Consider the following 22,093-nt stretch of genomic DNA (forward strand, 5'->3'; position numbering starts at 1 on the left):
TTGTCTACTAACCCTTATTAACAAAAATTAGCCATTTACAAATATTTATTATAATGTTTAACACATGGTTCGTGTACTACGGATTACTAGTCACTTGTGTATTGGTTGTGATTTAACGTCAATGGGGCAAATAGCCTTAATGGTACAAGATTTACACATTGGCTATAAAGCAACATACGTTGTTTAGTTGAAAAAAAAATTATTTATTGGGAATACCAAGCTAAGATACATCACAGTTCTATGATGTTGGTTACATTACATCACATCATGCTATATTCACTAGCAGTACAGTACACCAACATCTTGTAAAGCTACAGTATAAAATTGAGCACCTATAAGAAAAGGGAGATGTTACAGTGGAAATGGAGCTACTGTTGAGCTTTCACAGACTTGTTATTTTCACTTTTCAAGAAATAAGCACAGAAAAGGATAAAATACGACATTAGAATATAACACATTGTGTAGAATTACGGTGTTAATATGCTGTGATAAGTGTTTAGAATCACAAACTTCAAGGTAGAACACAGATTCCTCCTCTGAATTATTCAATCTGCGTGTCTTCTAACTACCATAAGAGATTACTTTTGAACGTAGCTTCAATATACCACAGCATGTTTACATCTTACAGAAAGGATATGTTAGAATTAAAATGTTGCTCACAATAAATAATTACTGACAGTGTAATTTTCCTCTTGCATATTATTAATCTAGGTTACCTGACCTCTTGTTCATTAATAATAGAAGTAACTCTTATCTAATAGTCACCTAGGTAACATGACTGTTTGTCGCTTGGGTCAGTGGTTCGTACTCTTTCCCAACTGAGCAGCAGCCAATTCTTATACAGTCGTCTCACTGACAGCTTCTTACAATGTTGAATTTTTAAAATACTTTTAATTTACAATATAAAACAACATAGGTAAGTATATCTGTAAACACAAACTTTGTTTTCCAATTATTTTGTGAAATATCTCCTTGTAGGTCTGTGATGAGGAATCAGTGATGTAGATTTTGATACAGTAGCTCTATATCCAATTCTTATTTAAAAAAAACAACTGCTTGTAGAATAAATATTTAATACATTAAGTCAGATAATAGTGAAAAATAATACCTAGTGTTATTGTAGAGACCTGCTTCTCACTGAAAACCTGAATAATTTATCTTGAATTTTCTCTTACCTTGATTAATATTAAACACATCTATGATTAGGTTCTTATCTTTTTCTTTTTTTTACCAAAAATCTCACGAAAAATTTTCAAACACGTACTTTTACACCATTGTTGATTTTGTATTAAGAAACAGCTTCCTAGTTCAGTAAGATAGATCAATCGCTTTATAAAAAGGTACGTCTAATTTCCTTATGAAAACCCACAAACGGTTAATAACACTGTAGGCATCTCTACATTTAATGGGTTGTATTCTAAGATAAATATACAAACTCAGGCACAACTTTGATATATACGTCCAGGGTTCGAGTGCTGTTACTTCTTTTATTCACAATTTAATATTAGTATCTCATCCTAAGATTTGGTTATTGGAAGCAAAACTGTACACTGGAATTATACCTACTGTCTTATGATGCTACATTGCACAATGAACATTAAATCTGACAGTACTTGAAATTGAAACCATACACTAGTGTCAGTGTGTACCCTAAGAAGTTCTCTGTTCCAACAATATGATAGATTACTTTTGTTCGACAGCTGTGAGTGAAAATTATTGAGTATTGGCAGATATTTTGGTTGGTGCACATGACATGATGATATTCAATAATGTGAAAATTTAAATCATACAAACTTATAAGAACAGTTGGATAGTGTGTGCAAACAACAGCACATAACAGTAATTACAGAGATTTAAATCATACAAACTTATAAGAACAGTTGGATAGTGTGTGAAAACAACAGTACATAACAGTAATTACAGAGATTAAAATCATACAAACTTATAAGAACAGTTGGATAGTGTGTGAAAACAACATCAGATAACCGTAATTACAGAGATTTAAATCATACAAACTTATAAGAACAGTTGGATAGTGTGTGAAAACAACATCAGATAACAGTAAATACAGAGATTTAAACCATACAAACTTATAAGAACAGTTGGATAGTGTGTGAAAACAACATCAGATAACAGTAATTACAGAGATTTAAATCATACAAACTTATAAGAACAGTTGGATAGTGTGTGAAAACAACATCAGATAACCGTAATTACAGAGATTTAAATCATACAAACTTATAAGAACAGTTGGATAGTGTGTGAAAACAACAGCACATAACAGTAATTACAGAGATTTAAATCATACAAACTTATAAGAACAGTTGGATAGTGTGTGAAAACAACAGCACATAACAGTAATTACAGAGATTTAAACCATACAAACTTATAAGAACAGTTGGATAGTGTATGAAAACAACAGCACATAACAGTAATTACAGAGATTTAAATCATACAAACTTATAAGAACAGTTGGATAGTGTGTGAAAACAACAGCACATAACAGTAATTACAGAGATTTAAATCATACAAACTTATAAGAACAGTTGGATAGTGTGTGAAAACAACAGTACATAACAGTAATTACAGAGATTAAAATCATACAAACTTATAAGAACAGTTGGATAGTGTGTGAAAACAACAGTACGTAACAGTAATTACAGAGATTAAAATCATACAAACTTATAAGAACAGTTGGATAGTGTGTGAAAACAACAGTACATAACAGTAATTACAGAGATTAAAATCATACAAACTTATAAGAACAGTTGGATAGTGTGTGAAAACAACAGTACATAACAGTAATTACAGAGATTTAAACCATACAAACTTATAAGAACAGTTGGATAGTATGTGAAAACAACAGCACATAACAGTAATTACAGAGATTTAAATCATACAAACTTATAAGAACAGTTGGATAGTGTGTGAAAACAACAGCAGATAACAGTAATTACAGAGATTTAAATCATACAAACTTATAAGAACAGTTGGATAGTGTATGAAAACAACATCAGATAACAGTAATTACAGAGATTTAAATCATACAAACTTATAAGAACAGTTGGATAGTGTATGAAAACAACATCAGATAACCGTAATTACAGAGATTTAAATCATACAAACTTATAAGAACAGTTGGATAGTGTATGAAAACAACATCAGATAACAGTAATTACAGAGATTTAAATCATACAAACTTATAAGAACAGTTGGATAGTGTATGAAAACAACATCAGATAACAGTAATTACAGAGATTTAAACCATACAAACTTATAAGAACAGTTGGATAGTGTATGAAAACAACAGCACATAACAGTAATTACAGAGATTAAAATCATACAAACTTATAAGAACAGTTGGATAGTGTGTGAAAACAACAGCACATAACAGTAATTACAGAGATTTAAATCATACAAACTTATAAGAACAGTTGGATAGTGTGTGAAAACAACAGTACATAACAGTAATTACAGAGATTTAAATCATACAAACTTATAAGAACAGTTGGATAGTGTGTGAAAACAACAGCACATAACAGTAATTACAGAGATTTAAATCATACAAACTTATAAGAACAGTTGGATAGTGTGTGAAAACAACAGCACATAACAGTAATTACAGAGATTTAAATCATACAAACTTATAAGAACAGTTGGATAGTGTGTGAAAACAACATCAGATAACCGTAATTACAGAGATTTAAATCATACAAACTTATAAGAACAGTTGGATAGTATGTGAAAACAACAGCACATAACAGTAATTACAGAGATTTAAATCATACAAACTTATAAGAACAGTTGGATAGTATGTGAAAACAACAGCACATAACAGTAATTACAGAGATTTACACCATACAAACTTATAAGAACAGTTGGATAGTATGTGAAAACAACAGCACATAACAGTAATTACAGAGATTTAAACCATACAAACTTATAAGAACAGTTGGATAGTGTGTGAAAACAACAGCACATAACAGTAATTACAGAGATTTAAATCATACAAACTTATAAGAACAGTTGGATAGTGTGTGAAAACAACAGCACATAACAGTAATTACAGAGATTTAAATCATACAAACTTATAAGAACAGTTGGATAGTGTGTGAAAATAACATCAGATAACAGTAATTACAGAGATTTAAACCATACAAACTTATAAGAACAGTTGGATAGTGTGTGAAAACAGAAAGCTCGATTCTGGACAACACATTGAGTACAGATATATTACAAGATAATAATACGATTGTTGAGTTTGTAACCAAAATATTTGATATCATACTCAAAATAACATGATAATTACATATGAGGAAAAGTCAATCGGGAATATTGACATATCTTGTAGGATCCATCAGAGACAATGTCAAGATATTCTGACACATGTCAAAACAATTGTTTGGCAGTTTCAGTTAAATACCGATTAACATGTTTGTTTTTAACAGTTGGAAGTGTTCAGATGAAGGAATATATTTGCCTTCACTTTTGACAAACCTTTTATTTGGGTTCCTCTGCCACTTATTTTCCTCAATTCTGACAACACAATGTTTGTCTCCAACCCCTAATGTGAAATGCCTCTTCTTTTTTTTTTTTTAGCTATAGGTCTTTGGATGGTCAGTTAATATTCAGGGTTTGAATCCCCACACAGAAAAAGTGCAAACAGCCCATTGCACTAAAAAACATAGCACTAATATTTCTACTTAAATGGATACAATTACAAAAAACAGTTGTGCACTTCCATACATTTTACCATCTAGAGTATAAAAGTAAGAAACAAAACTTACACTTAAAGCCACAGGTGTCAGCCTACAGAATTAGACAACTTAAGACTCTTTTTGAATGACTTTACCATTTTCTGTTAACTGTTTTTGTAATGGTCATCAACCCAGAAAGAAGTCACAAACCTACAAGACACTTGCTCTAAGTAGGATATTTACCTACAATTTCTTGCATCCACTATTTTGAAGAATAACCTTGGGTCGTGTTATTCCTTCTATAATTATACAAAACTGTAAAAGAATCTTAAACAATAATTTTATTTTTCAAACTAGACTACAAGCAATCTGTCACTAAAGGATTTAATAAACTCACATGCATCCCATCACTTCCGAAGTAGTTGATATCTTGTCTAGTCTTACTGTAATCGTAGCATGATGATTGATTTTAGGGGTAATTTATTCAGTGACAAAATATAGACATGTGTAAATTGTAAAAATAATCCCACAAAAGAGAAAGAGAAACACGTTTGATGAAGGGATGTGACAAAAATAAAAACGTTTATAGAGAATAACTGTGTAAACACATAATCTAAAACTGATTTTGTTGTTAAATTTTCACAGTTAAGTCATGTTAAGAGGTGAGCTTATGCAGAGATATATTGGTAGAATATATCACAATGGTCACAACTTTTTAAAAAAAAAGTTACTTGTTTGACTTGTATATTGAATAAAACAATATTTAAGCTAAGCCATAAACACGTGAAAATGTAAAACCCATTGGTTTAAAGTGCAGTTCTTTCATCATAAACAACAATTGCCTCATTATCCACCAGCGAGTCGGTGTCTTTGTGAATGAAAGGTAAGATGAGAAAGGAGTTCTGACTCTTGGTCACTGCTATGGCTGCTGCACTGTCGTTTCTCATGCGGTTTTTCCTTTTCTTGCTGAAATTTACCTGAAACCAAACAATTATTTGTTTTGTTTTCCTCGCAGAAAATTTCAGAGAATTTGACACGTGTATAAGAATTAGATATAAAAAGATCGGTAAACATTCCAAACAAGTTGTCTGTATAAAACAAAAAAATACTGTCAAGAAATTTGTCTCTTTAAATACGTTTTATCTGTTACTATCTATAATTTTTTTCCATCTAAAACATCGGTCGTTGGCTCCAGAAATTCACCAACACATATTTTTACAAATGTTGATTTATGACATACATAACGTGCTGGATAGTGGAGTCGAAGTCTGTTTGTTTTTTGGCTATCTGTACTTGGTCCACCACTGGGGAATCAAACCTTGGATTTTAGAACTGTGAATCCCGTAACTTAGTGTTGACCTGGAGTTAAAACAGCTCATTCAATAAGCTGACCTACTTACTTCTGTCCTTTGTTGTTGGTATACTTTATGAAGTAACATCAGTGTGTGTGTGTGTGTAATGTTTAAATTGTATCGTTGAAACATACTTTACAATAATCTACTGTTTTGGGTTTCAGGCCTGTCAGTAAATAAAATATGCTGTCCCTGTAAAATGGTCTATTCTGAAATTATTCTAGTTAAGAATCATCTTTTGTAAATAAACATTTACGATAGTAAAGTGGTATCTTACTTTGGCATACAACTCATTAAGGTCATCTTCAGTTGAAAGTGGCCGAAGACGAGAATGTCCCCATGCTGGAAGGCTTCTAGTTTTCATTATTGTGTCAGGGGTCATTATGAACTGGTGAGTTAATCCATTTAGTTCATCTAATCCTGTAAAAGTTCATTGCAAAACTTTTTCTGTACATGGTATATTTAGTTTTTGTTTTACGTAAACAAACTGATAAGTTAATGGAAATTATATTCTGCCTTATTCTCTAAGGAGATTAAGTTTTTTTGAGAATTTATTTCTGAACCAAAAACTCAGGACAGTTGCAAAGACTCCACTGGAGATTTTAAAGTTAGGTAGCACCGCTTAAAGAAATGTAGCTATGTATGTAAAAACAGTGAATACATTTATGAAATACATGTTATATTTTTCCTCTTGGAATGGATGGTTTACATTTAAATATGGTAGGAGTTTGCTTGTTTCTAAGGGTTATTAACTCAGCTGTATAGGAAGTTTTAAACTAGGACTAGACAGTGGGGAGGACCAAGAAAACTAAATGTAAAAAGGATGCAGAGAAAAGTCTAACATAAGAAATAAGTAAAGTAGTAGTTACAAGGACAAGACTAGTTGTTACCGTTGTGAAGTAGCAGTTACAAGGACAAGACTAGTTGTTACCGTTGTGAAGTAGCAGTTACAAGGACAGGACTAGTTGTTACCGTTGTGAAGTAGCAGTTACAAGGACAGGACTAGTTGTTACCGTTGTGAAGTAGCAGTTACAAGGACAGGACTAGTTGTTACCGTTGTGAAGTAGCAGTTACAAGGACAGGACTAGTTGTTACCATTGTGAAGTAGCAGTTACAAGGACAGGACTAGTTGTTACCGTTGTGAAGTAGCAGTTACAAGGACAGGACTAGTTGTTACCGTTGTGAAGTAGCAGTTACAAGGACAGGACTAGTTGTTACCGTTGTGAAGTAGCAGTTACAAGGACAGGACTAGTTGTTACCGTTGTAAAGTAGCAGTTACAAGGACAGGACTAGTTGTTACCGTTGTAAAGTAGCAGTTACAAGGACAGGACTAGTTGTTACCGTTGTAATGTCAGAAATATAAGAAATGAAACAGATGACTTTTAAACACTGGTATGAATGAAAGATTCTGATGTAACAGGAATAACTGAAATATAGTCAAATATAGATGATTTTAATGACAAAGTACAGGGTTACAGGTTATTTAATAAGGACTAAGTATGATGGTTTAGGTTTCTATTAGTGGATATAAAGTACAGGGTTACAGGTTATTTAATAAGGACAAAGTATGATGGTTTAGGTTTCTATTAGTGGATATAAAGTACAGGGTTACAGGTTATTTAATAAGGACAAAGTATGATGGTTTATGTTTAGGTTTCTATTAGTGGATATAAAGGCTTTTAGTGGTAATTTGTTTCAGATCACCAAATGATATTGATGGAATTCGTGGGAAACTTTACAATAACATTAAGATTTCAACTGTTAATGAAGTCATAATTATGGGTGATTTTAATTCTGGACACATTTGTTGGGAAATGTTAAAGACAAATCATGAATGAGAAAGGTTTTTGGAAACTGTTCAAGATGGGTTTCTTCATGAATCAGTCAAGGAACCTACTGGAAATAATGTTTTAGATTTATTGTTCATTTTAAATATAAGAATGATCGAAAAGGGTAGAAGTGAAAAACATCTGGATGCAAGTGATTATTGTTGTAGTAGGTTCATTGTTTTGCTACATATGGAGATAAGGAATAATATTTTGTTTACAAGTTTAAACAAAAACACATTTTGAAGAGATCCAACAAGAATTATATATTGTGAATTGGGCAGCTGAGTTATTTTGAGACACTAATCAGATTATTATGAATTTTTCTGAGTACATTAAGAGTAAACAAATCATTATAATTGGAGTAGGACTTTTGAGGAATGGTAAAGGATGGCTAGTATCTGACGGTTGTAAGATGATTGGGTTGTTCAATTTTCCTTTTTCTTCAGTGTTTACTAACAAAGATTTAAGCAATATTCCATATCTTGAACAGTTTATAAATGGAAACAAGATCAAACAAAATGACTGTATTAATTCTAAGCTGGTTAATAATAAAAACAATAAGGATCTTCAGCCAGATGACATTTTCCCAAAGGTTTGGAAGGAGGTTAAGGATTGGATATGTGAGTCACTTGCTAATACTTGTTTGGTCAGTCCTTGTATAGTGGTCAGGTATCAGAGGACTGGAAGTTAGCTTATGTCACTCCTGTTTTCGAGGGAAGTGATAAAAATTGTCCCAATAATTATAGACCCCTTCAACTTACATAGTTGTGGGAAAAGTTTTGGAAAGTTAGTTAACAAAGTTTAGAATGTTATTTGTTCACTGAGGGAAACTCTTGCCTTACAAATCTTTTGATGTTCTTTAAAAAGGTTACTGTTTAAGTAGATGAGAACAAGGATGTAGATTTGTTGTATTTAGATTTTCAGAAAGCATTTGAAAAGGTTCCACATAAAAAGCTTGTAAAATAATTATCTCTATTGGTATGCACGATAAGTTAGCAATAGAAGAGTGGCTGGATGGAAGACAGCAGAGGGTTGTTACAAATAGAGTTCAGTCAAACTGGATTCATGTCATCAGTGGGATACCTCACAGTTCAGTCTTAGAACTTTTGGTCATTTTTATTGACATCAATGACACAGATGAAGAAATTGTCAATAAGCTACTTAAATATTCTGATGACATTAAGATCTTGGTTGTTGTTGGCTGAGACAATTTCATTTTTCTAACAGGGTGGTTGGCTTTAGAATGGGTTGCTTTAAGATGTTGTAGAAGCAGTAAATTTAATAAAAAGCTTGATGTGGATGATAAGGGCTGGCTTTAAGAATTTTTTAAACTCAGTTTATAGGATGAAACAGCCAAGGTGAACCAATAGATCCCATTATGTTGATTACCTATAAACGTGGCACTGACATAGTTAATATCTTTAGTGAAAGTACTATATTTTCACAAATTACATTACCTTCATCTAGCAGTAAACAATATATTGTTAAACATTTATCAACCTTTAAGGAAACATAAACATATAAACAAATAAAAAGGTGCATGTTTACATCCCAACCAGGAGTTTTAATTTTACTTACCATCGTAAGATGAGCATTCACTTAGTGGAGGCATGTCAACCAGGAGTTGTAATGTTACTTACCATCATAAGATGAGCATTCACTTAGTGGAGGCATGTCAACCAGGAGTTGTAATGTTACTTACCATCATAAGATGAGCATTCACTTAGTGGAGGCATGTCAACCAGGAGTTGTAATGTTACTTACCATTGTAAGATGAGCATTCACTTAGTGGAGGCATGTCAACCAGGAGTTGTAATGTTACTTACCATCGTAAGATGAGCATTCACTTAGTGGAGGCATGTCAACCAGGAGTTGTAATGTTACTTACCATCGTAAGATGAGCATTCACTTAGTGGAGGCATGTCAACCAGCAGTTTTAATGTTACTTACCATCGTAAGATGAGCATTCACTTAGTGGAGGCATGTCAACCAGGAGTTGTAATGTTACTTACCATCGTAAGATGAGCATTCACTTAGTGGAGGCATGTCAACCAGGAGTTGTAATGTTACTTACCATCGTAAGATGAGCATTCACTTAGTGGAGGCATGTCAACCAGGAGTTGTAATGTTACTTACCATCGTAAGATGAGCATTCACTTAGTGGAGGCATGTCAACCAGGAGTTGTAATGTTACTTACCATCGTAAGATGAGCATTCACTTAGTGGAGGCATGTCAACCAGGAGTTGTAATGTTACTTACCATCGTAAGATGAGCATTCACTTAGTGGAGGCATGTCTTTTAGGCAGTAATAATTTCGAACAGTATTCTCGGGAATACTGGACAGGATCACCTGACTAATATCAACACCCACATCTGGAAGAGCTGATTCTGAGGGATCACAGCCTCTGACTTGAGAGTCTAGTAAAGCATCGTGAGAAAGACGGACTGGTTGACTCAACGGTCTGGGTTTCATACTAGCATTATTGTGTGTTTGTTTAACCTGAAAATTCCAAAGTGTGTTACTGTAGACTTTAACATTCTTTCATTACCACATAAATTTGTGATACATGATGGAGCCCTTCAAAAATTTGGCTTTCTTTTAATAACTGCAAAACGTATTACATCCTGAAAGTATTAATTTAAATTTTATTCTTAGTTTAAAGCATGACTTTATATAAATTCTCAACACTTAGTGGGCAGTTTACGTTCTGTACCAACACCTAAGTTAACAAAACCTCATGTCAAAGTTGGGTGAGACTATTTCACAGCTGTTTTGGAGTTTGCAAGAAAGTAAAAACAAAACAAAAGTGGTACAACTCACCCTCTTATCATCTTCAACAGACACCAGTTGAGAATGTGGAAGAGGCCTGTTGTTATTATCAACTTCTTTCTTTACTCCGACAAACACCATGGACTCACTAAATCAGAAAATAATGAAACTTAACCTCCCTTCATCTGGTTATTTTTACATATCTTGCTTGCAGTGCAAATATAATTCAGTTTTAAGGTTTTTAACGATAGAAAAGCTACAAACGATGGTCTCAAACATTTAATTTCTTTCATAATACTCCAATGTCATTTGCTTGTTTGTTTTTGAATTTCGCACAAAGCTACTCCAGGGCTATATGTGTTAGCCGTCCCTAATTTAGTAATGTAAGACTAGAGAGAAGGCAGCTAGTCATCACCACCCACTGCCAACTCTTGGGCTACTCTTTTTACCAACGAATAGTGAGATTGACCGTCACATTATAACGCCCCCACGGCTGAAAGAACGGGCATACGAACCCGCGACCCTCAGATTACGAGTCGCACGCTTAGCCAGGCCGGGCCTGAATGCCATCTTTTCCCATATCAAATCTTATCATTTACCATATGATATTTAAATAGACAGTGGATTCTTTAACAATGATATTTAAATAGACAGTGGATTCTTTAACAATGATATTTGAAATAGACAGTGGATTCTTTAACAATGATATTTGAATAGACAGTGGATTCTTTAACAATGATATTTGAAATAATGACACGTGATACAATTGTACTTACTAAGCTGGAGATCTTCTAATGCTGCGAAGTTTAATAATAGCACATACATAGATATATATATATATACTACAAAGAAACTGATTTATATCAACTTTCAACCAATGACTGCACTGACTTTATTTATTGTAACTGCCAGGTAGCTATTACAATGAATGTGTAACCAAAAACAATTAATTTTCATGCAATGAGTTTAAATCTGTGAGAAAAATACAATTTACAACTTGCCTCTGAATAATTCCAGATCCCGTTTGTTTAACAATTTTGCCATCTTCCAATTGGTCTTTGCAACCTAAAAATTAGAAACGAGCAGTAAAGTTACCCCGTAAAGAGTTGTACATGTTAAAGTTTATAAGCAAAATTCTTGCTTTTGTCTTCCTCGTTATAACAGTCACTTTTTAACAAAACAAGATATATTACTAATATATTTTGTCCATTTATACAAAATATTACTAAGAGATGGCACCACTGACAAAATTTATATACGTGTTTAACGTCTTGTAACTTTCATTTAAATAATTATTTTATCTTTTTTTTTTCTTTTGTCACAGTTTATTCTGATACAAGATCACAGACTTATTATTATCCAAGGCAGTTAGATACTATAGTAGATGTATTACTGTATTCCTTCTCGTCCACTGTCTTTTGACAACAGCAATGCCAGGCAAGTACGGCAACTGCCAATATGAGCATTAATCCCAAGGCACCTGAAAATACAGAAGAGAAATAACACTGTATTACTACAAACAGCAACAACGAGTCAAAACTAAGTTGACTTACTTTAAACACCACTATTATGTCGACGTTCTCTGATCATCTGTTACTTTAGCTGATTAAACTGTGATGAGTCGTACATAAAGATCAAAATTGAATTATAAATGTGCCAAGAAAAAACATTTCATAAACCATTTTTTTCTATCGTACAAGGTTTTTTATTTATGCAGCTATGCCTTTTAATTCTACCACGAGACGTCGCTGCTTTACAATTCTTTCTCTTTTTTTTTTTCTTATTGCTCTTAACCATGCCGCTAAAAAATGGACATTATCTGTGGCCTACACGTCGAAGGTATCAAAACTCTATTTTCAGCTTAAAAAACTCGTTTAGACTCCCAAACCACCCAGTTACATCAACTTGACATTTGCAATGTTACAATGACGGGCTAATAATTAAGGACTATCTTAACCTTCCATACTACCCAGTTACGTGAACCTGACAGTTGTAATGTTACAATGAGGGCAAATAATTAAGGACTATCTTAACCTTCCATACTACCCAGTTACATCAACCTAACGGTTGTAATGTTACAATGACGGGCAAATAATTAAGGACTATCTTAACCTTCCATACTACCCAGTTACATCAACCTAACGGTTGTAATGTTACATGGCGGGCTAATAATTAAGGACTATCTTAACCTTCCATACTACCCAGTTACGTGAACCTGACAGTTGTAATGTTACATTGACGGGCTAATAATTAAGGACTATCTTAACCTTCCATACTACCCAGTTACATCAACCTGACAGTTGTAATGTTACATGACGGGCAAATAATTAAGGACTATCTTAACCTTCCATACTACCCAGTTACATCAACCTAACGGTTGTAATGTTACAATGACGGGCTAATAATTAAGGACTATCTTAACCTTCCATACTACCCAGTTACATCAACCTGACAGTTGTAATGTTACATGACGGGCAAATAATTAAGGACTATCTTAACCTTCCATACTACCCAGTTACATCAACCTAACGGTTGTAATGTTACAATGACGGGCAAATAATTAAGGACTATCTTAACCTTCCATACTACCCAGTTACATCAACCTAACGGTTGTAATGTTACATGACGGGCTAATAATTAAGGACTATCTTAACCTTCCATACTACCCAGTTACATCAACCTGACAGTTGTAATGTTACATGACGGGCTAATAATTAAGGACTATCTTAACCTTCCATACTACCCAGTTACATCAACCTGACAGTTGTAATGTTACATGACGGGCTAATAATTAAGGACTATCTTAACCTTCCATACTACCCAGTTACATCAACCTGACAGTTGTAATGTTACATGACGGGCAAATAATTAAGGACTATCTTAACCTTCCATACTACCCAGTTACATCAACCTGACAGTTGTAATGTTACATGACGGGCAAATAATTAAGGACTATCTTAACCTTCCATACTACCCAGTTACATCAACCTAACGGTTGTAATGTTACAATGACGGGCTAATAATTAAGGACTATCTTAACCTTCCATACTACCCAGTTACATCAACCTGACAGTTGTAATGTTACATGACGGGCAAATAATTAAGGACTATCTTAACCTTCCATACTACCCAGTTACATCAACCTAACGGTTGTAATGTTACAATGACGGGCAAATAATTAAGGACTATCTTAACCTTCCATACTACCCAGTTACATCAACCTAACGGTTGTAATGTTACATGACGGGCTAATAATTAAGGACTATCTTAACCTTCCATACTACCCAGTTACATCAACCTGACAGTTGTAATGTTACATGACGGGCTAATAATTAAAGACTATCTTAACCTTCCATACTACCCAGTTACATCAACCTGACAGTTGTAATGTTACATGACGGGCTAATAATTAAGGACTATCTTAACCTTCCATACTACCCAGTTACATCAACCTGACAGTTGTAATGTTACAATGACGGGCAAATAATTAAGGACTATCTTAACCTTCCATACTACCCAGTTACATCAACCTGACAGTTGTAATGTTACATGACGGGCTAATAATTAAGGACTATCTTAACCTTCCATACTACCCAGTTACATCAACCTGACAGTTGTAATGTTACATGACGGGCTAATAATTAAGGACTATCTTAACCTTCCATACTACCCAGTTACATCAACCTGACAGTTGTAATGTTACATGACGGGCTAATAATTAAGGACTATCTTAACCTTCCATACTACCCAGTTACATCAACCTGACAGTTGTAATGTTACAATGACGGGCTAATAATTAAGGACTATCTTAACCTTCCATACTACCCAGTTACATCAACCTGACAGTTGTAATGTTACATGACGGGCTAATAATTAAGGACTATCTTAACCTTCCATACTACCCAGTTACATCAACCTGACAGTTGTAATGTTACATGACGGGCTAATAATTAAGGACTATCTTAACCTTCCATACTACCCAGTTACATCAACCTGACAGTTGTAATGTTACAATGACGGGCTAATAATTAAGGACTATCTTAACCTTCCATACTACCCAGTTACATCAACCTGACAGTTGTAATGTTACATGACGGGCTAATAATTAAGGACTATCTTAACCTTCCATACTACCCAGTTACATCAACCTGACAGTTGTAATGTTACATGACGGGCAAATAATTAAGGACTATCTTAACCTTCCATACTACCCAGTTACATCAACCTGACAGTTGTAATGTTACATGACGGGCTAATAATTAAGGACTATCTTAACCTTCCATACTACCCAGTTACATCAACCTGACAGTTGTAATGTTACAATGACGGGCTAATAATTAAGGACTAATTTAACATTTCACACTATCCAGATACATCACTCTGACAGTTGTATTGTTACAGTAAAATGTTTTGATACATAAAAAGTAACTCGGTACAATATTAATGCTGTAATCTACAGGATGACCCGTAAGTCCCTACCCATCCATATGTTATTATGTTATATTCAATTACGCATGTGTTATAACCTTGTTTTTCTTCTCAGAGAAATATGGCCGATGTAAGCCCATTTACACTTGAAGAACATGGCGTCGCATAATATTATACAGCGAGAATGAGTGACAGCACACAGATACACTGGATACATAAGATATGTGGATGGGTAGGGACTTACGGGCCACCCTGTATGTTAAAACCTTTCGACGATATGGGCTGATGTTATTCAATGTTTTATCCTTACCTATGGCTGCACCAACAAGAATGGTCAAATCTCTATCCAGATTCCATTTGGTCAGGAAGCCCCGGGGTGTGCCGGTTACGTTCTCCGCAGTATGGTCCATGTAAGCCAACATGGTTACGCTTTGTTGTAGCACCACGTGGCGGTAACCACTATGATTCAAGGTGTCGTTATCTGTTAAAATAGGTGTAAAAAAAAACACTATCAAATACTGTGTGTTTCTTTATAACAAAGCCACATCAGGCTATCTGCTGAGCCCACTGAGGGGAATCGAACCCCTGATTTTAGCGTTGTAAATGCGTAGACATACCGCTGTACTAGCGGGGGGCCCATCAAATAGTAAATGTTAAGTTACAAGACTAAAGTACCATTACTGTTTGAAGAATACAAGGGGGCGTTATAATGTTCTAATCTATTAAAATAATAGCCAAAGAGTTGGCGGAGGGTGCCTTCCCTCTAGTCTGTCAATGCTAAATTAAAGGCGGCTAACGCAGACAGATTTCATAACAGACCTATCGAAATGTATAGGGCTCGGCATGACCAGGTGGTTTAGGCACTCGACTCGTAAACCGTAGATCGTGGGTTCGAATCCCCGTCACGCCAAACATGCTCGCCCTTTCAGCCGTGGGGGCGTTATTATGTGACGGTCAATCTCACTATTCGTTGGTAAAAGAGTAGCCCAAAAGTTGACGGTGGGTGATGATGACTAGCTGCCTTCCCTCTAGTCTTACACTCCTAAATTAGGGACGGCTAGCGCAGATAGCCCTCGTGTAGATTTGCGCGAAATTCAAAAAAGCTAAACCAAATGTATAGTGTGACTTTTGCTCCCGTTATTTTGTTTTTCTTATAGTTGTCATAAATTGGAAGGTATCATACGGAGTGTGACTGTCCTTTATGTACTATGAAAGTAGACTCCCCCCCCCCCAGCATGGTTTTGTGAACGTTTTATTCTATACCTAAACCAAGAAGAACATTTTCGTTAGTACACGTTTCGGGCAATGAGCTTCCTGTCAACAAATGGGCAAACAACGATTTACGATTACATTTTAGGGTGAACACACTGTGTCTTTCGACAGAATATTAATCTGAACAACTTTGTCAGTTTATTACAATACCTGGTATAACGTGTTTAACACTCTCATGAACCAGTTTGCTAACACAGCAGTGAGAACATGCCGTTCCTAGTTTTAAACTGATGAACTAGAGTGAAGGCAGATAGCCAAGAGCACCCACCGCCAACTCTCGAAGATCTCTTGACTGATACGACAACAAATAAACAAAAATAGCACATAGAATAAAAAATGACGATTCCAAACAGCTCACTAGACAATCATATTGCATACACATACTGATCCCAAGAACTGGATTGACTGATCATATTGCATACACACACTGATCCAAAGAACTGGATTGACTGAACATTTGTATAATTATTTCGAGCTATTTTTAGAACACTCGTTATTGAATTATTTCAACAACCATCTACTAGTCCTAATATAACTTTTAATATACGACGTTTAAAATATTGATTACTACGTGTACAGGAACAAAGTTCTGATAGAATCCGTTTCCCAGTAATTCACATAACACACGAACGTAGTAAGACGCGACTTCACATAACTGACAACGACTGTGTACTTGGTGTACTTCCGCAGAGTCCCCGAAATGGTTCTCTTTCAAGAGTAAAGTGAACCAAAATTAAGAGTAACAAATGTTCTGGTCTTACAGGTCACATGTCATGCCGTGTTATAGCCTATAGTGTGCATAATGTTTCTCGTGATTCATGGCATGCTCACATTTCATTGAAATCACGACACTACAAATTGCAACGTTACGCGTCCCTTATATGACGTCATTTCAGGGTCAACATTTTAGTGGTGAAAGTGGCTAATAATTCCACTAGACGGTCTTAGGCCCTCTTTCTGGGAACTACAGAAATATTATTACGATTCAGAAAGCGTAAACAAACATTTATTTAAACCACACAGTTTCTCTTGTCGTATGATGCAGTGATGTAAGACTACCGTAGGCCAAGAGGTTAGTTTGTTTTTGAATTTCGCGCAAAGCTACACGAGGGCTATCTGCGCTAGCTGTCCCTAATTTAGTTGTGTAAGACTAGAGGGAAAGCAGCTAGTCATCACCACCCACCGCCAACTCTTGGGTTGGGCTACTCTTTTACCAACGAATAATGGGACTGACCGTCACATTATAACGCCCCCAAGTCTGAAAGGGCGAGCATGTTTGGTGAGACGGAGATTCGAACCCGCGACCTTTAGATTACGAGTCGAACACCTTAACCCATCGGGCCAGGAGGTATACATTTCAGACAAACGATACACTATTTAATGTTCGTAGCGACTATTTAATGTTTGTAGCGTTGTGCGAATGTGGTATCTATGATGGTGACTTGCGTGTTGACCTGATAAAACAGTGACCCCATGACTGCTTCATCAGACAGTGACCCCATGTAACACCTGAATAATAAATAATGGTACATTTCCACACAAACACTTATTCAAACTATGAAACGTCACAGAACTCTTTATAAAACGTGTGTAAGTTTCACTTATTTCGTAAAACATTTCACGAAGAACGGTGACAGAAATAGGATCTGTTGAAACGTGAAGTCCTTTGTAACGTCACTCGGATTACACGAAAAGAACTATAGTAACACAAGACACATATAGTTTGTTTCAAATACTAAATTCATTTTAAACCTTCTACAAAAACCGCTGAAAGAACTGGTAGTGTAATGATATTATATATTTTTCCTGTTTCATATTATACACAATAACTTGAAAGTCGTACTGATAGCAAAGTAATTTTTTTCTGCTTATTACCTCGTCCAGGTGTCGCTTTAACACCTGGCATATGCTTTCTTTTATATGTTAAAATATCCAAAACATTCTGTCACTCACAGAAATCATGCATTTTACACATTTTATCATCTCCAGCCACATACAAAACTATAACATTATCACCACACTACAAGTACACAGAACGTTATCACCGCACTACAAGTACACAGGACATTATCACCACACTACAAGTACACAGAACATTATCACCACCACACTACAAGTACACAGGACATGATTACCACACTACAAGCACACAGAACATTATCACCACACTACAAGTACACAGAACGTTACCACCACACTACAAGTACACAGAACATTATCACAACACTACAAGTACACAGAACATTATCACCACCACACTACAAGTACACAGAACGTTATCACCACACTACAAGTACACAGAACGTTATCACCACACTACAAGTACACAGAACGTTATCACCACACTACAAGTACACAGAACATTATCACCACACTACAAGTACACAGAACGTTATCACCACACTACAAGTACACAGAACGTTAACACCACACTACAAGTACACAGTACATTATCACCACACTACAAGTACACAGAACGTTATCACCACACTACAAGTACACAGAACGTTATCACCGCACTACAAGTACACAGGACATTACCACCACACTACAAGCACACAGAACATTATCACCACCACACTACAAGCACACAGAACATTATCACCACCACACTACAAGTACACAGGACATGATTACCACACTACAAGCACACAGAACATTATCACCACACTACAAGTACACAGAACATTATCACCACACTACAAGCACACAGAACATTATCACAACACTACAAGTACACAGAACATTATCACAACACTACAAGTGCACAGAACGTTATCACCACACTACAAGCACACAGAACGTTATCACCACCACACTACAAGCACACAGAACGTTATCACCACCACACTACAAGTACACAGAACATTATCACCACACTACAAGAACACAGAACGTTATCACAACACTACAAGAACACAGAACGTTATCACAACACTACAAGTACACAGAACGTTATCACAACACTACAAGAACACAGAACGTTATCACCACCACACTACAAGTACACAGAACGTTATCACCACCACACTACAAGCACACAGAACATTATCACCACACTACAAGTACACAGAACGTTATCACCACCACACTACAAGCACACAGAACATTTTCACCACCACACTACAAGCACACAGAACATTATCACCACACTACAAGTACACAGAACATTATCACCACACTACAAGTACACAGAACGTTATCACCACCACACTACAAGTACACAGAACGTTATCACCACCACACTACAAGTACACAGAACGTTATCACCACCACACTACAAGTACACAGAACATTATCACCACCACACTACAAGTACACAGAACATTATCACCACACTACAAGTACACAGAACATTATCACCACACTACAAGCACACAGAACATTATCACCACACTACAAGCACACAGAACATTATCACCACACTACAAGTACACAGAACATTATCACAACACTACAAGTACACAGAACATTATCACCACCACACTACAAGTACACAGAACATTATCACCACACTACAAGTACACAGAACATTATCACCACACTACAAGTACACAGAACGTTATCACCACCACACTACAAGTACACAGAACGTTATCACCACCACACACTGCAAGTACACAGAACGTTATCACCACCACACTACAAGTACACAGAACATTATCACCACCACACTACAAGTACACAGAACATTATCACCACACTACAAGTACACAGAACATTATCACCACACTACAAGCACACAGAACATTATCACCACACTACAAGTACACAGAACGTTACCACCACACTACAAGTACACAGAACATTATCACAACACTACAAGTACACAGAACATTATCACCACCACACTACAAGTACACAGAACATTATCACCACACTACAAGTACACAGAACATTATCACCACACTACAAGTACACAGAACGTTATCACCACCACACTACAAGTACACAGAACGTTATCACCACCACACTACAAGCACACAGAACATTATCACCACACTACAAGTACACAGAACGTTATCACCACCACACTACAAGCACACAGAACATTTTCACCACCACACTACAAGCACACAGAACATTATCACCACACTACAAGTACACAGAACATTATCACCACACTACAAGTACACAGAACGTTATCACCACCACACTACAAGTACACAGAACGTTATCACCACCACACTACAAGTACACAGAACGTTATCACCACCACACTACAAGTACACAGAACATTATCACCACCACACTACAAGTACACAGAACATTATCACCACACTACAAGTACACAGAACATTATCACCACACTACAAGCACACAGAACATTATCACCACACTACAAGCACACAGAACATTATCACCACACTACAAGTACACAGAACATTATCACAACACTACAAGTACACAGAACATTATCACCACCACACTACAAGTACACAGAACATTATCACCACACTACAAGTACACAGAACATTATCACCACACTACAAGTACACAGAACGTTATCACCACCACACTACAAGGTACACAGAACGTTATCACCACCACACTACAAGTACACAGAACGTTATCACCACCACACTACAAGTACACAGAACATTATCACCACCACACTACAAGTACACAGAACATTATCACCACACTACAAGTACACAGAACATTATCACCACACTACAAGCACACAGAACATTATCACCACACTACAAGTACACAGAACGTTACCACCACACTACAAGTACACAGAACATTATCACAACACTACAAGTACACAGAACATTATCACCACCACACTACAAGTACACAGAACATTATCACCACACTACAAGTACACAGAACGTTATCACCACCACACTACAAGTACACAGAACGTTATCACCACCACACTACAAGTACACAGAACGTTATCACCACCACACTACAAGTACACAGAACGTTATCACCACCACACTACAAGTACACAGAACATTATCACCACCACACTACAAGTACACAGAACATTATCACCACACACTACAAGTACACAGAACATTATCACCACACTACAAGCACACAGAACATTATCACCACACTACAAGTACACAGAACGTTATCACCACACTACAAGCACACAGAACATTATCACCACACTACAAGCACACAGAACATTATCACTACCACACTACAAGCACACAGAACATTATCACCACACTACAAGTACACAGAACATTATCACCACCACACTACAAGTACACAGAACGTTATCACCACACTACAAGTACACAGAACATTATCACCACCACACTACAAGCACACAGAACATTATCACCACACTACAAGTACACAGAACATTATCACCACACTACAAGCACACAGAACATTATCACAACACTACAAGTACACAGAACGTTATCACAACACTACAAGTACACAGAACGTTATCACAACACTACAAGTACACAGAACGTTATCACCACCACACTACAAGTACACAGAACATTTTCACCACCACACTACAAGCACACAGAACATTATCACAACACTACAAGCACACAGAACATTATCACAACACTACAAGTACACAGAACGTTATCACCACCACACTACAAGCACACAGAACATTATCACCACCACACTACAAGCACACAGAACGTTATCACCACACTACAAGCACACAGAACGTTATCACCACACTACAAGCACACAGGACATGATTACCACACTACAAGTACACAGGACATTATCACCACACTACAACTACACAG

General features: G+C 35.9%; 1 protein-coding gene across 1 annotated transcript; it reads right to left on the reverse strand.

The window, feature by feature from the left end:
* Positions 1-5,020: 5,020 nt before the first annotated feature.
* Positions 5,021-15,582, reverse strand: LOC143228732 (uncharacterized). The gene is made up of 7 exons (XM_076460023.1): positions 15,388-15,582; positions 12,043-12,129; positions 11,651-11,714; positions 10,701-10,797; positions 10,139-10,379; positions 6,327-6,469; positions 5,021-5,674 (listed from the first exon to the last, which is right to left on the reverse strand). The coding sequence occupies exons 1-7, from the start codon at positions 15,497-15,499 to the stop codon at positions 5,504-5,506; spliced, it is 915 nt and encodes a 304-aa protein (XP_076316138.1). The 5' UTR covers positions 15,500-15,582; the 3' UTR covers positions 5,021-5,503.
* Positions 15,583-22,093: the final 6,511 nt, after the last annotated feature.

This window comes from Tachypleus tridentatus, chromosome 10 (assembly GCF_004210375.1).
Source record: "Tachypleus tridentatus isolate NWPU-2018 chromosome 10, ASM421037v1, whole genome shotgun sequence".
NCBI classification, from domain to species: domain Eukaryota; kingdom Metazoa; phylum Arthropoda; class Merostomata; order Xiphosura; family Limulidae; genus Tachypleus; species Tachypleus tridentatus.